This window comes from Nelumbo lutea, chromosome 3 (genome assembly GCF_056320005.1).
Source record: "Nelumbo lutea isolate HS-2025 chromosome 3, American lotus-T2T, whole genome shotgun sequence".
Taxonomy (NCBI): Eukaryota; Viridiplantae; Streptophyta; class Magnoliopsida; order Proteales; family Nelumbonaceae; genus Nelumbo; species Nelumbo lutea.
The window spans coordinates 48,127,228-48,150,000 of NC_142686.1; the positions used below are offsets into that span (position 1 = coordinate 48,127,228).

At 37.1% G+C, this 22,773-nt stretch overlaps 2 protein-coding genes and 1 non-coding gene across 4 annotated transcripts; 2 read left to right on the forward strand and 1 right to left on the reverse strand.

Annotated features, from left to right (window-relative positions):
* Nucleotides 1-3,578: 3,578 nt before the first annotated feature.
* LOC148864790 (guanine nucleotide-binding protein-like NSN1) lies at nucleotides 3,579-17,707 on the forward strand. Its single transcript, XM_088976189.1, has 9 exons — nucleotides 3,579-3,979; nucleotides 4,166-4,410; nucleotides 6,588-6,723; nucleotides 6,823-6,996; nucleotides 7,120-7,337; nucleotides 15,023-15,290; nucleotides 16,241-16,420; nucleotides 16,552-16,763; nucleotides 17,077-17,707. The coding sequence occupies exons 1-9, from the start codon at nucleotides 3,961-3,963 to the stop codon at nucleotides 17,452-17,454; spliced, it is 1,830 nt and encodes a 609-aa protein (XP_088832315.1). The 5' UTR covers nucleotides 3,579-3,960; the 3' UTR covers nucleotides 17,455-17,707.
* Nucleotides 3,768-3,907, forward strand: LOC148864791 (small nucleolar RNA snoR77). The gene has a single exon (XR_016112012.1). It is a non-coding gene; the product is annotated as a small nucleolar RNA snoR77 (small nucleolar RNA).
* Nucleotides 17,708-18,755: 1,048 nt separating the features above from the next.
* Nucleotides 18,756-21,982, reverse strand: LOC148864792 (RNA-binding protein). Of its 2 annotated transcripts, none has more exons than XM_088981599.1 (5): nucleotides 21,033-21,982; nucleotides 20,783-20,903; nucleotides 20,441-20,702; nucleotides 19,359-19,481; nucleotides 18,756-19,047 (listed from the first exon to the last, which is right to left on the reverse strand). In XM_088981599.1, the coding sequence occupies exons 1-5, from the start codon at nucleotides 21,128-21,130 to the stop codon at nucleotides 18,926-18,928; spliced, it is 726 nt and encodes a 241-aa protein (XP_088837725.1). In that variant the 5' UTR covers nucleotides 21,131-21,982; the 3' UTR covers nucleotides 18,756-18,925. The 2 variants fall into 2 exon arrangements, with proteins under 2 accessions (XP_088837725.1, XP_088837726.1); XM_088981600.1 differs by having other exon boundaries at nucleotides 20,519-20,702; nucleotides 21,033-21,627.
* Nucleotides 21,983-22,773: the final 791 nt, after the last annotated feature.

The following is a 22,773-nucleotide window of genomic DNA, read 5'->3' on the forward strand; positions in this document are numbered from 1 at the left end:
TAGGCTAATCTTGCATCTGCCCACAATCCTTGCGTTTTTATAAGATGGCTTGGCCCAGGGACCACTTAGTGTAAGTGTTGGGCCCATAGAGTCCATGTGATGGGCTCAAGGGGTTCACTGGGCTTTTTGGTGAATTCGGCTAGGCCTTGTAACAAAGGATGGGCCAAACCTATGTGACTGATGTGTAGATCAATGCTTTGGTCCCACGCCATACAAAGAAGCCCAACTAGGCAACAGTTTGGAAACTTATTGAGCATCGTTTCTCTTAATGGACCTAAAAGCCCATTTCGACCAGGGCTGATATGATCACCCACTTAAGGGGGCATATCTGTAGATAGGATTAAGATTAACCTCCTGATGAGATCAGGAGTTGATTGATCTAATCTGCAGATATGATTAAGATTATCCCCTATCCAAATACAAAATTGGATTGGGATAACTCCTAATAGGATTAGGAGGTTTCTTAATCACTAAGAAAGGAGGAAACCCTAATCTAGTATTACAATAATTTGACCTGGGGTTTTGCAGTTACTTCTTCTGTAATATGAGATAGGATCTCACCTTCCCTAAGCCGAAATTTGCATTCACGCCACTTTCAGCCTTAGGAACTTCTCTAGCTGCCGCCGCCTTACTGCTTGGTTCGAACTCCTTTGAAGGGACGATCAAGAAGTTTGTTCTTGATATGATATCAATCTTTGCTGAAAGACTGGTTTGGTTCGGTGCTTTAAGCCTCCAATTGATTCTTGTGAAGAGTTCGGTACGTGGGATGTACACTGTTGGTTCTGCCCCACCATCGATGTGTCATCTTCAGCGGGAGCAAATCTTGGATCTTTCTTTGGGCATGAACACCGACGTTGGGAGACCTTGATTCTTTGTATTAGGTGTAACCCTTCCCTCCGTTCTTGGTTCAGATTTGGTCTGGTTTGGTTCAAGTAGGATCATTGAATTTTTTTTATTCTAAAATCAGGGAATATGATTCCCAGTTGGAAAAAATGTAGGAATTTTTTGAAATTCGCCCACCCATTCCGCAACCTTCTTGGCGTCCATACGATGGATCCTACCATTCTTTCACTAAGTTGGTTCATAAACCAACAAAACTCTGACAACTAGTTGAACATTTCAAATTATAAAAAACTCTGCCATGTCATCGGAAGATTATGTGATTGTTGCCAACTTGTGACTCTTAATCCATGTTGAACACAACATGGGTTATTCGAAAAAAAAAATTGGTTTTCACTTTCTCTCTCACTCCCTCTATGAGAGTGAGAGAGTGTGAGGGAGATCAAGAGGTAGAGGGAGTGGGAGAGACAAAGGGAGTAGGAGAGATAGAGGGAATGTGAGAGACAAAGGGAGAGTGAGATCGAGAGGCAGAGGGAGCGAGAGAGACAAAGGGAGCATGACATTGAGAGGTAGGTGGAGCATGAGAGACAAAGGGAGCAGGAGATTGAGAGACGATTAATTACTTTTGGTTTTTTATTGTATCTAACATGGATTAAGAGTCCTATGTTAGCAACAACCACATTACAAGGTAGAAAGACGATTAATTACTTTTTTAAATGTGTAGCTGGGTTTGTTTGTTTTGCTTAGTCAGGTTATTAGGGGTGGATTCGAGTTGAGCCAAGTTGAATATTTGGCTATTCGAGCTCGACTCACTAATAGACTATCAGGCTCGAGCTCGAGCTTGAAATTGATTCAAACTAGAGACTTGAGCTTGAATTTGGCTTGAGTCTAAAGCTTGAAAGTTTGAGATCGGCTCGACTCGAGTTTGACTGTGAATTGAATGTTTTATAAAAATAAAGTATACATATAAAAAAGCTCGAATTTGGCTTGAGTCTAATGCTTGAAGTTTGAGCTTGGCTCGACTCAAGCTTGACTATGAATTAAATGTTTTATAAAAATAAAAGTACACATATAGTTTTTTTTGACATATAAAAAATTAAGAACTACAAAAAATTAATTATTGTTATATATAAAATTTAAAAAAATATATATAATATTTTTATATGTATATGCATTTGTATATATATGCAAAAGCTCGATTAGGCTCGCAAAACCTCATGAGCCAAATTTTATTAAACTCGAGCCCAACTCGATTGAAAAACGAATCTATATACTAAGCTCGAATTTAACTCGAAGCTTGATTTAAACCGAGATGAACTGAGCTTTTCATGAGTCGAACTCAAATCACTCATGATAAGCTTAGCTCGTAGCCACCCCTACAATGGTTATGATATAACTTATCCTCCTTAAGATGATTAGTAGGGGTGATCACGAGCCGAGTTTCTCACAAGCTATTCGAGCTCCGCTCGGTTTAAACTAAGCTTCGAGCCGAGCTCAAGCCTAGTATATAGGCTCATTTGCTAATTGAGCTGAGTTCGAACCCAATGAAGCTCGGCTCGTGAGGCTCACGAGCCTAGTATAATAACTAAATAATTTTTTATTATATACATACATACATACATACATACATACATACATACATACATATATACATACATGCATACATACATACATATAAATATATAAAGATATATAATAAATAATTTTTATTATATAATAATATTTTATATATAACATTTTTATTTTTATGTATAATGGTAAATAATTTTTATAATTCTTATTTTTTTGTATGTGAAACAAAACATTATTTATATGTATATTTTTTATTTTTATATGTTTAATAATAAGTGATTTTTATAATTCTTAATTTTTTGTATGTAAAATAAAAAAATATTTTTATATGTATATTTTTTATTTTTTAGAAAAAAACTTAGGTTACAGTCGAGATCGAGCCGAGTTGAGCTAGAACTTGCGAGTGTTGAATAGAGCTCGAGCCTATTTCAGCAAGCCGAGCTCGAATAGCCAAGCATTCGGCTTGGCTCGACTCGACCACCCCTAGTAGGGGTGCTCACAGTTCGGTTACCGTGGGGCATTTTCTAGAACTGATCGAACCGGTACTACTAATTTTTCGAAAACCGGTAACCAGAACCGAACCGAAGACAGTCAGTTAATCGGTTGATCAGTTTGGTTAATCGTCAGTTTTTTAGTTTTTACAATATATACTATAAAAAGTATATATAAATATATAATAAAAATGATAAATATATATATATATATATATAATATTATATTTTAAATAATAAATAATATATTATAAACATATATATTTATATATAATGCATATTTATTAATTTATAATATATAAAATATATATAATATGTATAAATATATAGAAATATATATATACATATATATATATATATATATATATATATATATATATATATATATATATATATATATACCGGTCAGTTCGATTAATTACCAGTTTTCTATATTAGTTAATCAAAACCGAACCATTACCTTTGATTTTTTGAAAACACCGAATCAACCTTCGATTAACTGATTTTTCGATTCTGTTTCGATTGGTTCGATTTTTCGGTTTTTTTCTCACCCCTTCCCTAGTCGATTACTTACAAAGCACAAAGCCACATTCCCACATACATTGGCCGACATGGTATGCGGACTCGGGTCCCCGCTATTTCAGTGTATAAATCGGGTTTATCCTAATACCCTATGTGCCGCCTCTCAAAACCCTAAACGGCTAAACCCCGAATACTTCCTTTTTCTTTCTCTCGTATAAGCGCAGGCACATCGTCTTCCCTCTCGTAAAATGCCGACGAAAAACCACAGACGTTCCTTCACTTTGTTTAATTCCATGCATCTTTCCTGAAAAAAGGAAACTTTGACCATCTGAGTAGACAATCAGGCAGCCCTCTTGCGAATGAACATAGCAGGTGTGGCGTTATTCTGCTCGGACATGGATTCTTTTGCTCTTCAGACTCGCTGAGTTGGGTTTTAAATTAACGCCCTTCGCTGAAGCTGGTCTAGTAAGCCTAAGTACATTGAGCTGGTCTATTCCGGAAAAAAACCCTAACTAGGGCTTTCAGTTTTCACAAAATGGTGAAGAAGAGCAAGAGTAAGTGAATTCATCCTTATTTGTTAGTCTTTTCTTAACATCATAATTTCATGTTCTTAAGAACCAGTGAATGAATAGGAGCAAACTTCTCTGTTGATTGGTTAAGTGAACTTATTCCATAATTTGTCATATCAAGTAGGTTGTATTCACTTGTTATACATGACAGTTGATGTTTTAATGATTCAGAGAGCAAGAGTAAGAGAGTGTCGCTGAGGAAGAAGTATAAGATCATAAGGAAGGTGAAAGAGCACCACAAGAAGAAGGCTAAAGAAGCGAAGAAGCTTGGTCTCAAGCATAAGCGCAAGGTCGAGAAGGACCCTGGCATCCCCAATGATTGGCCCTTCAAGGAGCAGGAGCTCAGGGCCCTTGAAGCTCGTAGGGCTCGGGCTCTTGAGGAGCTGGAGCAGAAAAAAGCCGCACGGAAGGAGAGGGTACAATGAATTCATTCTCATCTTTTTATTTAAGTTAAACACTTCTACTGGGCCGAGGCTCAATTGGGTTTCGCCATGGGTTTAAAAGTTTGGTTACATGTTTTGCATCATGTTGAAAATACCATACATTTTATGTAGAGACATGGTGTTTTTGCATCAACATACAATTCTACATTGAGTAAAAAACTCTCCTTTTTTCATGGTGTACATATGGGCGGACCAAAAACTCTCATTGGGTTGTTTCCTATCTCTTGGATGATTGCTTATGACCTTCCTTGTATCTTCTTTTTGTTTAACATTTTTTTTTCTTTATCTTCAAAAAAAAAAAAAGATGTTGGTGCATTTTTGCAGAAGTTTCTTGATGGGCGTTTGATATTCTTTGTGGAAGATTGTACATTAGAAAATATATAGGTCTTTCTTTGTCTGGTAGAAATTTGGTAGTGTGTGGAATTCAAATTGGCAGATAAATTAGCAAGAAAGTTAAAATGCCTCACAAATAATGCAGAACTGCCAAGGTTTTAAAACGATAAAAGCACTACTAATAAAATAATGCTAAAGGCGTAGTTGAGGAGTAATTGTTCAAAACGGTGAGGTTTAACCCTCAAGAATTTAAAAAATGATTATATGATAAACTAAACTAGAATGATAGAATTATTCATCAAAAAAAAAATAGAATGGTAGAATTTACAAATATCCATAAAGTAGAAGTTTCTACGTAACAATTCTAGGCTTTTAGCATTCAACAAATAATAACTATAAGCCTTTTATATTTCAAGTTTCAAAATCCAAATTTCTCGAATTGTTCAGTTGATCAATAATATGTTTTAGATTATCAAAAATTCCCCATCATCAAAGTTTCTATCACTAATGAGATCTTCTAATGAATCATTCATATAATTGATACTAGATTCTAGTTACCCAACATTTTAGAAGAATTGAAACAACTTATTTGCTTTAATCTATGGACAAATCAATAAAAAGAAAAGAAATCCATTAGGAAGAGAATTGAGAGGCAAAAATTGGGTAGATAGTATTTTATTATGTAGAAAATATAAACAAAGACCAACTTAGTATGCCAGATTTCTAGTCACCAAAAGTATATAAATAATAAAAATCCCACTTGATATAACCAAGAATGAAGAGAGAGTGATGCAGGTTCTTTTTTGCCTTTGTTGCATTGAACTCTTCTAAAACCCTAAGAGAAATTAGGAGCTCTATTTGCTCGGTCAGCTTTTCATTTTAATCTTTTTATTTGGCCCATAATTATCAAAGTGCTCTTCCCATATGTTTTAAACTTAATAAAACAAAAAATGTTATTTTGCTGGTTGAGAGAGTGGTCACACCTTGTGTCTCTCTGTGGGAAGCTTGTATTAGGTATCTGTACTATTCACTTGGTATCTATTATCTTTAATCAAATGTTATTTACTTATCAAAAAACATAATAAAACCAAAAAGCAATTTTTTTTTTGTTTTAAATAATTCAATTGCCATAGGTTTTTGAGGCTTATGCCTTTCTATCCTCACATCTTGAGGCTTGAGTCTTATGCCTCTTTTTGACATTAGGCTTAATCTTCAGACCAAAGTTATGAGTCTTAAGCCTTGAGGCAAAATCTCAGTGCCTTGCCTCAGGGCTTAAGCCTTTTAAAACCATGAGATGTGCAACATGCTGATGACTTCCTGAAGCATACAAATACCCTCTAAGTAGAAGTTGCTTTTGTACTTCTTGAACTATAGATGGTACACGTCTTTTGCTGGACTTTTGTTTATCAGTATTTCATACTTGTTAGATACACATGGATGTATCATTATTGAGGTCTGAGAGCATTTATTGATGCATAAATTCTATGCTGCACTGGTTGATGTAATAAGAACGGATCTTCTGACAACAAAACACTGACCACATCTGTGTGCACATAACACCACAGCCACACATTGGGAACATCTCCCCGTGAATGAGAATAAATAGTACAAGAGATTTTCCCACTGTGCAGCTGTAGATGTTGTACACTATTTTGTGGTCAGCAGATCCAGGCTGCTCTGTAATTTTCAAACTTCGGAGTGGATTCAATGCTTTTATTAATTATTTGCTTTGGAAACATTGTTTCCCTCACTTTTCTTATGGATAATATATTACCCCATTTGCTATGATAACTAATGAGTGTGTTATGTCTTTGCAGGCCCAGAAGAGAAAATTGGGGTTGCTTGAGGAGGATGATGATATAGCCCAACTTGCTGATACAGCTACAGCAAAGGAACAGAAGTTTGGAGAGAAAAACATTGGTGAGAATTCCTTGGGAAGTGGTAGAAACCGGGGTGAGTTGATACCAAATGGTCATGCAACATATTCTCCATGCTGAAGATAGTTTCATTTTCTTTTCCTTGAAATATAAAATTATCCTCAACTGCTTGCAGATAATTCAGACAGGGCTTTCTACAAAGAGTTGGTTAAAGTTATAGAAGCATCAGATGTCATTTTAGAAGTTCTTGATGCTCGTGATCCCCTTGGTACCCGGTGTGTTGACATGGAAAAGATGGTATTGAAGTCTGGTCCTGATAAGCATCTTGTCTTGCTGCTGAATAAGATTGGTAATTGCTTTTCTAGTTACTCTGTGTGTGTGTGTACACTTGATTTGTAGCATTTACATTGAATATAGTCCATCTTTATGCTTGCCTCCCCTTTTTACTAATTACAATACATATTCTTTTCAGATCTTGTTCCCCGAGAAGCTGTTGAGAAATGGCTCAAATATCTTCGGGAGGAGTTACCTGCAGTAGCATTCAAGTGTAGCACCCAAGAACAGAGATCAAATTTAGGGTGGAAATCTGGATCAAAGGCTGCAAAGCCAAGCAATCTTCTGCAAACCAGTGACTGTCTTGGAGCTGAGACTCTTTTAAAGTTGCTGAAAAACTATTCAAGAAGTCATGAGGTACTTCTATGATTTACTGATTCACAAGTGTATGCACTTGTGCAATCAGTTAACTAACAGCTATTTTTGTTAGTTTAGAATTTATGTCAATTTTGACTTATTCTAGAATTTCATGTATTCTAAATTTCTAATTTGTTATTACTGTTGTTAATATTACACTTTTATTTGTCATTATTTGATTGAGGTCATTAGTGCCTAAATGTGCACAATTTGTTAGCATGTGATATTATTCAATCTTCAGGTTCTGGATTCACTTCATTTGAGGTAATGCTAGAGAAAACTTTAGGATATTGCAAGCTTGTATGATGATAATGAAAACTCATTTATATTTTTTTGATCAGCAAAGAAATTCATTAAGCATTAAAAAATTTAAATTGTTACAATAAGTTGGAACATTCCAACTAATCCCAACGACAGAGCTCTATAATTTTTCCCTAAATAACAGTATTAGAAAAGACTCAAGTCAACTGCATGGGAGTATTACCTTCTTTGTGATTAAATAAGCTGTCTGAAGTCAATTGTTCATTGAGGATCCGCGGCCCATAGGTATAAACTATAAAGTGTGGTTAGAAAGAATGAACATAGGAAAGAATTATAATGTGGAGTTTCAGATAGCCAATTTTCTTTGTGCAGGACTTCTGAATTGTGTTTTTTGATTAGTAAACTTCCAGGCTTCGGGATTGCATTTAAAGAAAAGAAATTAAGCAGAAATGATAAGATAAAATTCATTTTATTTTTTATTGATCAGAAAAATTCATTTTCTTTTTAATACCATTGTGTTTTTTAATTCTATAAAAAATACTGATATGAGATTATCAAACGTTAGGATAGAAGAAATTGGGCAGAAATCAGAAACTTCCATTTTAATTTTTAAACTCATCTGAGATTATGAATGACAAAAAAGCTATGGGTTGAGCAATGCTTCTGTTTAATTAAAGGGAAAACAGTGTGACTGAATAAGGTTGATCAGTTTCAGAATTGTCCTTTAGTTTTCCCTTTTCCCATTTCGATCTAGGGTTGGACCTATTATAGGGAGCTAGGGACTGGAAGAAATGTCAGCACAAAATGGAACCTAGAGGAGTTTTTTATCAGGCATCTAATCTCATGCTTTTGTACTTTTATGATCTTTGGAGGTTGACATGGAGGAAACCTATAGTGCATCAACACTTGGCATCTACACCAGTGATTTAAAAGGTGCACCTGACCGCCTTGGCGCACAAGCGAGGCACATTTTGGGGTATACACCTCACCCAGGTCCTAGGTGCACCCCTTTTTAAAATTTGCACTTTTTTCTTTCTTTTTTGAGTCTAACGGCTGGGCCGGGGGGGGGGGGCTCCGCCCCCAAACCCCCGACCATGCCCCTCGATGCAAGCCCGAACAAGTCTATGTTAGGGTCTGAAATTCTTATTTCTCATATAAAAAAATAATGACTTTATAACTTTCATTGCATTTTAAGAAGATATTTTATTGCAATGAATGAATGAACAACATTGGGTTCTACTCCAGTTCACACGCTCACCAAAGCTCTGAGAACCCCCTATTTGCTAATGTTGTTCATTTATTCATTGCAATAAAATATCTTCTTAAAAGGCATTGAGAAAGTTAAAAAATCATTATTTTTATGTGAGAAATAAGAATTTCAGACCCTAACATAGACTTGTTCGGGCTTGCCTCGAGGGGCGTGGTACAAGGGCGATTCATAGAATCAAGAATGCAATATGTTTTACATCACATTAGCTACTTGAAGCAATGCAATTAAGGAAAAAAAAGAGATTGTGGGTTTTACATGCTTGAACATGCTTTATATGTTTGCTTTTATTTTTAAATTTTCATTTGAATATTCTTTACATGTTATGTTTATGCGTTTTAATTTTAGATAATAGGTTTTTTGAAACATTTATTTTTTAATTTAAGTTCATATTTTTTATTAACATTAAGTTTAATATTTTTTGAAACTTTTGCATTTTTTAATTTTCTGACATTTTTTATTTTTTAGCTTTTTTGTAATTTTGCGCCTTGCTTAAAAAGGCGTGCGCCTTGCCTTGCACCTTGCGCCTCAGGTACAAATTGGCCCTTGTGCTTTTTTTGTGCCTTGCGCTTTTAAAACACTGGCCTACACCATACACCAAGGTAACCTATGGTGCATTTGCGACTAAAATCACAAAACCAAGCCCTAGTTAGGTCTGGCTGGTTGTAATGGAGACTTGGGATCGAACATTGCCATGACCAAGGATTGGGTGGTTTGGGTGTTGGGGGAAGGCCACCCCTGTTGTGTAGCCCATTTGGCCTATACATGTAGGACCAACAATTTAGGTTGGAATGCTTCCATACATGACTTGTTTGGACTTGCCTTAAAGGGACTTTATGGAGGACAGTGGTCGGTCTCCTAGGATTATGAAGACATGATGTCTAGCATCAAATGTTCTGGGCTGTTTTGTAAATATTGGCATAGTTCTTCTTGGGCCTGTTGTTTCTGTTCACAACTTGTTGTATATCTTCATTTTAAATTTAATGAATCAATTTTTGTGTTGATGATAAAAAAAAGATGTCTAGCATCAAATTAGCTACTTGAATGAGGAGTTAAGTAAACAGATTGGAAGTTTCATGTGCTTGATCATAATATGTATAAGGAGAAAATAGCTGAAAACATGTTATCTAGGGGTGCTCACGGTTCTGTTAACTGAACCGTGGGGTAATTTTCTGGACCGAACTGATATGTTTGTTTTTACATTTAATCGAATTGAAACTGAACCGATGTAACCGGTTAACCGCGGTTCGGTTTGTCGGTTTTTTTATGCCCTCAAAATAAAAAAAGGGAAAAACATAATTGAAGATGAAGAGAACTGGGAGATGTAGTAGAGGGATCGCCAGTGTTGACAAGCAAATGCAGCCGAACCTCCAGTGTCGCCGAAGCAGGAGAGATCACCAGTGTCAGAGGCCGAGGCCGTCGGTGATTTGATTGGCGGGTGGAGCACTGAAGGCCGTCGGTTCGTTGGGGAAGAAGAGAACTAGGAGAGTGGGAGTCTGAAAGAGTGAAAATTTGAGAGAGAGAGGGAGAGCTTAGAGAGAGAGTCTGTTGGGGAAAAGGGAAAAGGGAAAAGGGAAAAGGGAAAGAAATAGAACTCAGAGAGAGAGAGAGAGAGAGAGAGAGAGAGAGAGAGAGAGAGAGAGATGAGGGAACTGGGAGAGATGGAGAGTGGGAGTCTGAGAAAGTGAGAATCTGAGAGAGAGAGCTCAGAGAGATAGGGGGAAAGAAAGGGATTAAGGGAAAACTGAAAAGTCCCTGGCTCCCTGCGTGGCAGGTGTCAGTCTGTCAGACAGGCTGTTCGCCAGTCTGGCTGCCAGTCTGCTAGACTGGCAAACTGAAACCTCCACATTTGAGTTTGACCACTCTCGGTTCGGATTTTTAAAATTTAATTAGATTTTCAAAAAAAAAAATAAATAATATATAATATTATATAAATATATATTATTGACATATATGTCGTTTGGTTCAGTTAACCACCATTTTTTTAAATGGTTAACCGAAACTGTCGGTTTTTTTAAAACATCGAACTGAAACCGAACTGACCGGTTATCTCACCACAATATTGGTATTGAAACAGCTATTACACAACCTAGCTCTGCTAGGAAGATGGCTATGTAGGTTTGTTGCTGAGCCTGATAACCTCTAGAGGAAAGTAATAGCAGAAACATATGGGCTGGATGACAGTGGTTGGGTCTGTGGAGAGGATATGCAGAGCTTCAAATCTGTTCAGAAGGGGATTGGCTTCAAAGTTGGGGACAGGAGAATGATCAGGTTCTGGTTGGATCCCTGGACTGGGGAGAGATCTCTTAAGGAACTGTTTCCCACCCTGTTCAGTCTGGCTGTAGTTTAAGAGGCATTGGTAGCTGATACCTTTGTGTTGAGGGACAATGCTATATGCTGGGTTCTGGGCTTCCGGCCTTTAGAAGGGATTTCAATGACTGGGAGATTCAGCAGGTTGGAAATCTCCTAGCTTCGCTTCAGTCTCAGTTGTTGAATCTGCAATCAGAGGATTCCTTAATGTGGAGATGGAACAGAAGCAGGGAGTTTTTGGTTAAATCCTTCTACAACTCCATAGTGGGAGGGTCTGAAGCTCTCTTTCCTAGCAGGGCTATTTGGGGGACTGTGGCACCCTCCAAAATCAAGTTCTTTGTTTGGGTGGCAGCTTTAGAGAAATGACTCTCTAAAGAGATGGTGGTGAAGAAAGGTTTTAATTGTAATGATCTGAGGTGTAGCCTGTGGTGTGTTTACAACTTTACAGAATCAATAAACCATCTGTTTTTACACTGCAAGTTTGTTACTAAAATCCGGAACCACTTCTTAAGAAGTTTGAGGTTAAGTTGGTGTATGCCGACCTCAGTTAAAGCATGCCTGGAGGCATGGCAGATCCAAGGGATGGCAAAAAAAAAAAGGAAAGAGGTGCTTTTCTGCTATTCCCTTAGCAATTTTTTGGGTGGTTTGGACAGAAAGGAATAGCAGGGTTTTTGATCTCAAATCCTCTTTGGAAGAAGTCATCAATTTGGCTTTAGGTTTTGTTAGAAATTGGTTGTCTATTCTTGCTGACTTTAAAGAGGTTACTTTTGACTAATTTTTTGAGGATGACCTTCTTTTCAGGTCCTTGCTTTTTGTACAGCTTCTCATTGTACAAAGGACCTTTTCATTAATACAATTATACTTTACCTTTTTTGCTCAAAAAAATTACACAATTACACATCAATCTTAGGACATGTAAATCCCCAATCTACAGAATGCAATGAAGTTCCTGATTTTAGCTAATCTAGCAGCCAACTCATTTGTACATCTTGTAACCCATCTGAACAAGCAAGTCAGGATTTTTCTCAAGGACTGTGGTCCCCTTACAGAAATTCTAGACCCTAGCACCTCAGTTCCAGAGCATAACCAGGAGACCACCACCTTGCAATCCCCCTCAACGAATTTGTATCAGTGTGTCCCACAACCCATATTGGGAACATCTCCCCATGACATGTATGGGAGATGTTCCCCATGCATACTGAATGTGCATGTGGGGTGCACTCTGTGGGGCGCCAATCTGATCTTTTCCTCAACTGCAAACAATCAAGTCCTTCCAATTTAGCTGTGCAAACTTAACCCTTGTATTACCGCCATCAATGCTACTCTTAGAACATTACCAAAACTAGAGGACTGGAGAAGCTAAACCTTATTTGGCTTTTAGCATCTTTGATCATTCCAATACCAGAAGCTCCAGGATTACTGAGGCTGCACCTGTCAAAAATTAGTTTTAATAGTTCTAACACAGGGGACTGTCAATTTTCAATTCTAGGCTGTTCTATTAATCCCATCAGCTATGGCAGTCCATTCCTGCATTAATCATTCATTCACACTCTCTTAGATTTCTTACTAACTAGGGGAGAGGGTTGTCTACTCTAGGTCAACATGGAGAACAGAGTTTCATTTTGAAGTGAAGTATTAATGGTTGCAAATAGAGTCTTCATATTTTTAAAGTCATAGTGAGCCCCTTGCTCATGGGTTCCAGAATTATGCATATAGAAGGGGATTCACAAACCATCATTGGATGGTTCAAGTTTGAATGTGAAGTGCCAGAGCACCATAGGCACCAGATTAGGGAAGCAAGACATCTGGCTAATGAGATGGAAGCAGATTTTAATTCACAAACCATCATTGGATGGTTCAAGTTTGAATGTGAAGTGCCAGAGCACCATAGGCACCAGATTAGGGAAGCAAGACATCTGGCTAATGAGATGGAAGCAGATTTTAATTGGGTACCCCCAGTGATTTAAAAGGTGCGCCTAGGCGCACAGGCGAGGTGCATTTTAGGGTGGGTGCCTCGCCCAGGTCGTAGGCACAGCCCTTTCAAAAGTTTTGCACCTTAGCCCAGGCATGCACCTTTTAAAAAATTTGACGCTTTTTTGCTTTTTTTTTTTTGTGTCTAGCGTTTGGGTCAGGGGCTCCGCTTTTAGACCCCTGTGCCACACCCCTCAAGAACCCCCTATTTGGTAATGTTGTTCATTCATTCATCCTAATAAAATATCTTCTTAAAAAGCAATTAAAGCTATAAAGTCATTATTTTTTTGTGTGAGAACTAAGAATTTAAGACCTAACGTGGACTTGTTTGGGCTTGCCTCAAGGGCGTGGCACAAAGGCATCTCATAGAATCATGAATGTAATATGTTTTACATCACATTTGTTATTTGAAGTAATGCTATTGAGAGAAAAGAGATTGTGGGTTTTGTATGCTTGAAAATGTTTTATGTATTTGATTTTATTTTTAAATTCTCATTTGAATATGCTTTACATGTTATATTTATGTATTTTAATTTTAGATAATAAGTTAGTTTATATTTTTATTAATGTCGTGTTTAATATTTTTATTGATTTTTTTGTTTTTTGTTTTGAAAAATTTTGGCTTATTTTTATTTTTTAGCTTTTGTTTTAGTTTTTGTGCCTTGCTTAAAAAGGCGCATGCCTCACCTTTCGCCTTGCGCCTCAGGCACAAATTGACCCTTGTGCCTTTTTTGCGCTTTGCACTTTTAAAACACTGGGTACCCCAAATTGCTAATTTTCTTGCTGACTCACTAGCAAGACAAGGACTCATGGAGTAAGCTGAGTAGCCAACAACATCTTGGTTTGGGTGAATATCCTTTAGATTAAAAATTTGGTTGTACTAGGGGCTCCTTTATGGGTTTGGGGAGAGAGCAGGCAATTGAACATAGAGAACTTTCTATGATAAAATTCCTTGTACAACCAATGGGAGGGGTTATGCTATGCCTCTTTAATACAAGAGAAGTCTCCAAAGAGATAATACATATAATGCTGGATGTTGGGAAAGGGTAGCCCTGGCGCACACACAGTGGGAAGTTTCCAACTTCTTGCCATTTATGTTGGATTGAAAACCATAATTTCAAATAACTTTTTCCATCAATTTAACCCATTCTTCTAAGAAACCAAGAGATCTTAGGAGTTGCGACTTTCTTGAGAAAATGCTATCCCAGGCAGTCACATGCCTTGGCCCATATCCAGTTTGATTGCCACATTATTTTACATCTTCATGTCAATATCTTGGGTAGCTTCTTCGGCTAGTATATCTTTCTCAGTAATCTTCTGACCCTAACAAATGCATTTTGCTCTTAAGAGATGATCTGTGGAACAGACCCTAAATCTATTCACCATGATTTTGAAACAATCTTATACAAAAGATTGCACAAGATTATTGGCTTGTATTCCAAGAATAGCAAGAGGTTCTCATTCTTTGGAATCAAAATAATGGAGGAAGTACTTGTCAGAAAAAAATCAAAGTAGCATCTAGGCAAATCATCACCAAGAAAAAAATAGTGGATGGCCTCAATAAAATCCATGCAAAGGACATCCCAAAATGAATTAAGAGCAGGGCTGGATAGCTGTCAGGACATGTTGCTCTGTCTCTGGGTAGAGTAAAAACAACATCCTCATCCCTTATTCTTATGGATGGACCTATAACATTGAGTGTCTTCAACGAGTATCATTTGTTCATACTCTATATCCTTTTGGGTTATAATATTAACATCTGCTTAATTTTCATAGTATTTTTAAGATTGCTGATTGATGCCTTTGGTCAAGTTTGATGCCTAATGTATTGTACTTCATCTAAACCTTAACATTTGATATCCTTTGTACTTGGCAGATAAAAAAGTCAATTACAGTTGGTGTTATTGGACTTCCTAATGTTGGCAAGAGTAGTTTGATTAATAGCTTGAAGAGATGTCACGTTGTCAATGTTGGTGCTACTCCAGGATTAACAAGATCAATGCAAGAAGTTCAGTTAGATAAGAATGTGAAATTGCTGGACTGTCCTGGGGTTGTAGTAATGCTGAAGTCTGCAGAAAATGATGCATCTATAGCTCTTCGTAATTGCAAAAGAATTGAGAAACTAGATGATCCTATTGGTCCTGGTAATATGACATGTTTATCTTTATTCATGCATATTTGTCTCAGGAAACTGATAACTCCTTTGATAACTGAAAAAAGAAGTTATGATAGGGAACCAGAAACAATTAAACATACCATACTTGGTCCACTTGTAGTTTGACTTGAGCATTGATTCTGCTGGCAATTTCTTATGAAACTCTGTTTCTTACTGCTGTAATAATGTTTGATATATTGCTTTCTTATCATTTCAGTCACTTCTTTAATAAATTACTTTCTTCCAATGGATCAGTTGCCTAAAATCTTAATACATGCATCCTACTTCCAATCAGTCCATTATTTTGACTGGAAGTTCCCTTATTCTTTTTAATGCTGTCATTATACTATTATTTGGAGTCATTCCACAGCTTTGTAATTTTAATTGTATTATTTTCCCTTATTCTTTAGAGTATGTTGCAGACTTGTAGGTTAAATTCTGATTCCTTAAGATTGTCAGTTTTATTGAGTCCATAGGAGAACAGTTGGGAAAGGTGTTGTGAACTTGTGATTGTGCTCAAAGTTTAGATCCTTATGAATTCCGACTGTTAGTGGTGATATCAGAGTAGAGGTGAACCAAATTGTTGTAGTGCCGAACTCTATAAGCTTCTAACTGTATAGGTAGGTTAGGAGGAACCTAAGAAAGTGGTGAAGTCCATTTGGTTATTTCTGTCAAAGATGGAGTTGAAAAAAAACTAGGGTATTATTTAATGGTTTTTTGAAACAAAATGAACTTGTTTTTGCTTCTCAAAACAGAAATACAGTTCTAGAACATTTTTTTTGCTGATGTGGTGATTTCAAGAACAAATAAATAAAAACATTATTGTTGTAGAACACTGCCTAAAACCATTCATTTTGCCAACTTAGTTGTTTTGTGAGTTTGATCACAACTAAACTTAGGCAGGGAGTAATATATTATAACGGTTTGTTCACTTTGCAGTGAAAGAGATTCTTATGCTTTGCCCCGCCAAAACATTGATAACAATATACAAGCTTCAAAACTTCGATACAGTGGATGACTTCCTACAGAAGGTAGCTACTGTTAGAGGTAAGCTCAAGAAGGGTGGTGCTGTTGATGTTGACGCTGCTGCAAGAATAGTTCTTCATGACTGGAACGAGGGTATGTATATTTTGAGGATTTGCTTCTCATTATATGCTGTGTGCAGGATTTAAAAGAAAGTGAAAAAGGGAAATAAGAATTATGTGTACACTTGCATAAAAGTGATATAGTTTATGCTTTATGTGTTTCAGGTAAAATTCCATATTATACAATGCCTCCAACTAGGAATCAAGGGGAGAATTTTGAGGCAGCTATTGTATCAGAACTTGGGAAAGAGTTCAATGTTGATGAAGCTTACAAGGGTGAAACATCATTCATTGGAAGCCTCAAATCTGTAGAGGATTTCCATTCTGTTGAAGTTCCTCCAAGTTGTCCTTTAAATTTTGATAAGAAGATGCTAGAGGTTTGCTCTCCAACTCATTTTAATGTATGAAAAACTTCTATGCATCATTCCCATTGTTTTATGACATTAGGAGCTGTCCAGCCAAATATGCAGACATCATTGTTCAATTTGCACCAACTGCATTTCACATTCCTTGCACTTGGATATGCACCTAATTTTATGCACTGTAGTTTGAGCCCTTCTCTCCTTTCATGTATATGCTTTTAATTTTGAACGAGGGTGAATCTCATAAAATATGAAACAAAATTTACTGTTTTTAAACTCTACTTTGTGCTATCAATTATTGTGTTCACCAAAACCTATACTCCCTCAGGATGATGTACAACCTGAAGTGTTAATTCAAGGGGATGCCCAACCCAGAGAAATGACTGAAGATGATGGCGATCAACCCATGGGATGTGATGAAGATGATGCAGGAAAGACCAAAGCCAAAACTGTCAATAGCAGGCAAAATGAAAAATTATATGCAGCAGAAGGGATATTGAATACAAGGCTTCTCAAGGCAGAGAAGAAGCGGAAGAAAGCTAGGAAAGGAAGTGGAACAGACAACATGGATCCTGACTACGATTTTAAGGTGGATTATGCTAAGAGAGGATCTACAATGGATGTTGGTGATGAAAGTGGAGAGGGTGAAGATGGTGATGAAATCAGCGCTGAGGTGCCCATGGCTGGTATCGAGTTTGATGAGTGAAGATAACATGATTAGGTTATGATCTGCAAATTATTGTACAATACTTGGGCTCTGGGGCTTCCTCATTGGTTGCCCCTCCTAGAGTTTGGGTTGAGGTTTTCTCCCTGTTGATTGCTCCTTATTGACGAATGATCAGATGTTCTTTGTTCAAGAAGAGAGGACCTTGCGAGTAATTTCAACGGGTTGTAGAACCCAAAATTTTGTGATTTGTTATCTTTTCCTCCCAATAAAGTGGTTGACTTATAATTTTATATATCCAAGTCATGTTCTTGTGGAAACTGAAAAGATAAATGAAAACGAGTTGGTGAATAACAATGGAAATTGTTCCTGAGATGTGTAGGTAACTGCGGTTACTGCCTGAACCTTAAATAAGAACGATGTCAAGGATTGACTAGTGACTAATCTACCGATGAGTTACTAGATGGAGCACCTGAGATTTAAGGTTTACCAAGTCCTACAAACGGAGTTTCAAATGGAGACGATTTTATATTTTTCAGTACACTAAAATTCACCAGGAAAACGTCTAAACTCTAAACGAGTGACGCCCAAGCAAAATTCCCAGTCATTACCTAATGCTGGTCTTTGCTATCTGGAGTCTTAGGTGTTGCGTGTTGGTTTGATAAGAACTTTAGCACAAAGTGGCTTCATTCAGGATTTTGTGATAAGAACTTTCACACTAGTCGGCCTCAAATTTTAGCAGAGCATCATGTAAAGGCCCCCTACACTTACTCACCAAGGCAGAAATCCTAATTAAGGATTTTGTGGACAATGTAACTGGAAACGAAGTATATGAAATATTGGGAACTTCACCCTACAGACCTAATAGGACCTAACTAGGCAGGCTGTGAAGCTGTTTTTTTAGTTTAATCTCTTTGCCATGCACTTTTTAGACTGTAATTCGTTATATTGAATTCAAGACTTAATTCTCATTGAACAAAATTACAATCACAGTTCGTACTTGAAGTCTTGAATTTCAAAACCATTCATAATCATAATGTCAAACTGGTCCAGAATGCATAAGAGGTGCAACTCACACGCCAATAAACGTATCTATATTGTTGGGTACTCCATGACAGGCCAACCAAGAGATAAGCCTTCGATGCATTAAGCAAACATTTACCTTAAATCAAACAACAGTAATAATTATTATCGACGTTTTTTTTTTCCTTTTTTTGCTTTTAGTTGAACAAGCAATGAATGACAATGACATGGCACAGGAATGATTGTGCTGGAGAGCAGCACCTTGGGAAGAGTTCTTGATCCTGTGGTGATTGTGTTCCAGCTTTAAAATTCGTATCTTATAACTAGAAAAATATCAATATCATTTATCAAGTTTCTGGATTTCTTTGTTTTCAACCATTTTTTTCTTATACATATTTAAATATAACCCCACAAGAAAAGAAGGTTTTGGACTCAAGAAATATGAACTTGTAGTGAATTTAGGAACAATGTTATGGTCCAATGACTCCAATCAATGCCATTCCAGTCCTCCCAATGTGGTGGAGCCCATGCCTTCCCATATTTCCCGACAACCTACTTCTTCACTGTCGACGCCCTCCATATTGCAGTCCCACCAGCCACTTCCATTTGCATCTGTGAAAATCAACACAAAAACCACGGTTACTTTTATTTAGAATTTTCCAGTTTTAAGTTGGAACAAGATGGAAAATTAAATAAGCCTATCCCAGTTTGCTTAATGGTTTATGCAGTTTGGACAGGAAGGAGGAAGCGTAACTGTGGTAATGTGTGTAGAACATCAGGAAGAAATACATGCACCAAAAATTCCAATAAATATAAGCATGCTGGATGACATTTGGTATGCACAGAAGAAATTTCGTCATTTGGGTGATTCTGTAGAAAGAAAATTTTCTGATCCACCTATGAACCGTGAAAAATAGTCTTACAGTGATTAAACAGATGACTTGATTTCTCATTCCTGATGAAACTCTGTTCTCTCCTCTTTTGCTTGGGTTTTGGTTCATCGCCAAGAACTACCAAATATCTTCGATTGCCACGTTGCTTATTGTCTAGAAAACAAGCATAACAGGGTCAGGCAGATGGGCATTGTTTCCATTATCTATCAATCACCAATGTCTACTAATGAACGCAAGAATCAGACCAACCACATCAATCATGGGAAGACGTAAAGGAAATAAAATTCAAATTAACTAAAACTGAATTGTGAATTTAAGTGCACAGATTGAATATGCAATAAAAAACAAGGTTGATTGGCGGAACTCCCTATCTATTCAAGCAGAAAACCTGAAATCGGTAGATGTCTAGTCGAACAAATTTATATCGGTTCATCTTTCTTCCCCTCTCCCTGTTTCCTCATCATTAAAATCCAGGTTTAGAACAATCATTTTCATCTTCTTATATCCTCACTTGATGCAAATTATATACTTCCAAATGCATCCCTTTATGGGTGTTCAACCACTGATAACTTGCTAACTTTCAGTATCTAAATGCTACTTTCCGGCTATTCATCAAATGGGAGATATTGGTTCTTTTAGATTTTCTAAGTTCCATTGGATTATCCAGCAGAAAATGACAAGAGACTGTAATTAACTAGCTTACTGAAGATAACCTATCAACGTATCTTGCATAGCACTTGAGGTTGAGTGAGAGTGAATTTGCTATTGCACTAGAAGCAATGAAGAAGCTTAACAAAATCAATTCATCTATTCATCTCCTCAATAAAGTTCACTTGTCTAGATACCCGCCTTTCCAGCTTATCCTTTTCAACAAGGCTCAATACATTATTTATTTATTTTCTTTTTATGAATAAGGCCAAATACATTATTTCATTCATGCTGCACTTAACAATAACCTCTTTGAGACCTGAAGTTGTACGAACAAACTGAAGCCAAGTTCACAAAATGAATATCAATTCATGACCATACTAGAATAAAGCAATCAGAACAAAAAAAAAAAAACAGGTGTAGGGAAGCAATTTGCATTAGTTAACCAGGACAGGAGAGAAAACCTTCAGAAGAAAACTCAAATGGGTTTTTTCTTTTTCTCGATTCTTGCTCATCAATCGTTGTAGATCCGACAACCTCACCTCCCTTACATGAATCTTCACAATCTTCTTTATCTTTTCTAGCACACTTGAACTGTTCAAACGCAGCTTCACCGATAAAACCATTATCTGCATCTCCCCCTTTTCTGACCTCAACCCGTTCAGCGGTGGACCCATTGGCATCATTTCCACCTCCAACCAGCGAAGAAAACGGCCTCTGCTTGCCCTATTAACAATTGGGTTCTTGAATTTCAGTAAATCAAGTCCCCAAAACAAAAAGAACTCAGATTTCCAAATGCAAGATACCTGAACTGTTTTAGCCGGCTTGGAAGTCTTCTCGAGCTTCCGGTCTAGAAATTCAGAGAGGGATATGCAGGAATTCTTCTTGGATGATTTGGCTTGCACATCCTCATTCGATTGTTTGGAACTGGTTTAGTTCACGGATACGACAACCCACAAACAGAGGGTATTTATTAGAAAAAAAAAAAAAAACAAACAAACCAGAAAAAACATATCAAAGAGCAAATAAAATGGAAGGAGAAAGGAGGCTTTATACTTTGCATCCGCACTCTGAGAGCGAAAGGCGAAAGATGAGGAAATGGAGCGCTGCCCAAATCCCCTGATCGCGTTGGAAGAAGGCCCTTTTGAGTTCATTCTTCTTACTTCTTCTCCTCTCTTTCACTGCCTGCATTTCTTAACCACTCTCTTTTGGTTTTGGCGCCAAAACGCCAACCATTTTAAAGCTCAAATACCTTTCCCGGTCGATAATATCTGTATTGGAATATAAAGCAAGAGGCTAAAACGTGAAATCACGGCTCTTACGCCACATCATTCAATTCAAATTCAAAGGCGAAAAGTATCAGCTATGGGACGCTGTGGGACGTTGTGGGGGGCAATCGGGGGTTGATTTGAAGACGAGATTTCAATGATTTTATTCACTATTGTAATCTAATTGATTTAGATATGAAAGGTTTACAATATACATGGAGGAATTCCACCACTAAAGAGAGGATTGATTGGGTTCTGGTCAATGATGTGTGTGTGGTGGTGTGAATTCCCAAATGGGAACCTTGTGAATTTACCATTTTTAGCATTTGATCACACCCCCATTTTGCTAGAAACAAACCCTAGTTTCAGTTTTGGCCCCAAGCCTTTTCTGCTTGAGGCTATGTGGTGTCTTGACACTAGTCTGGAGGAGGTGGTTAAGGGGGCTTGGGATTGGAATGTCAATTAAAAATAATTTTGGGAATCTAAGTCTGAAAAAAGCAAGCTTGGCTAGATTGAAGATGCCCAAAAATGCATGATGGAAGAGCATACCATTATGTCCTTGGCAAACTTGGAAATAGCACTGCATTATCAGCTAACTAAAGTACTTGTTTGAGAAGAACTTGGATTCACGATCAAACAAACATTATGAATTATTTTTCTTGTTTCTTTGAGAATAGATTTAGATCTGAAGGCATCAATGGGGTTGAAGAGTTTATTGGTGAGAGTAACCCTTGTATCTCAAATGAAATCAATATGAAGCTTATTAAAGATGTCTTGATGATGAAATTTTTAGTACTCTCCAATCAATTCAAGATCTCAAAGCACCTAGGCCCAATGGATTGAATGCTTTACTTATCAAAAAATTCTGGTCCATAATTAAAGAATCTATCTCTACCGTTGTAAAGGCTTTCTTCTATTTAGGGCAAATGAATAGAGCCATTAATAGAACATTCATAATTCTCATCATTGAAAAGAAAAATCCAGAATATGTCAATGATTTTAGGCCGACTAGCCTATGTAATGTGGTGCACAAATATCCAAGATTCTAGTTAATTGGCTTAAACCCTATCTAGAGTAGTAGAGATTCATTCACAGAGTGAGAATGTTACTAGAGCCTAACAGTTGAGGAATCGGGTGATTGCTACTAAATAGGGAGATAAGACTGTTGTGCTTTATTTTTCAGCCCTCAAAACCTTATGGTAGGAGATAGATCATTTAGAGAGCAAGGATGCAACCATTTATTAGGAATTGGTAGGAAAGAATAGAGTGTTTGGGTTTTTGGCAAGACTCAATCTAGAATATGCCATTGCATGACAACATATTCTTTTTTGGGATAGTGTAGTGTCACCCTCTCTTAGGCATATGCTTTTGTGTTTGGAGAGGAGAGTATTAACACGCGATTTTTGCTTAGTCTTCCTTTCAAACCCCCAATTCGCACTCGAACACCCATCAGACCATCATAACTTCTTCAAGAACCCAAATCTCAACCCAAAAGCATACCAAATTACCAAAATACCCTTCAATACAAT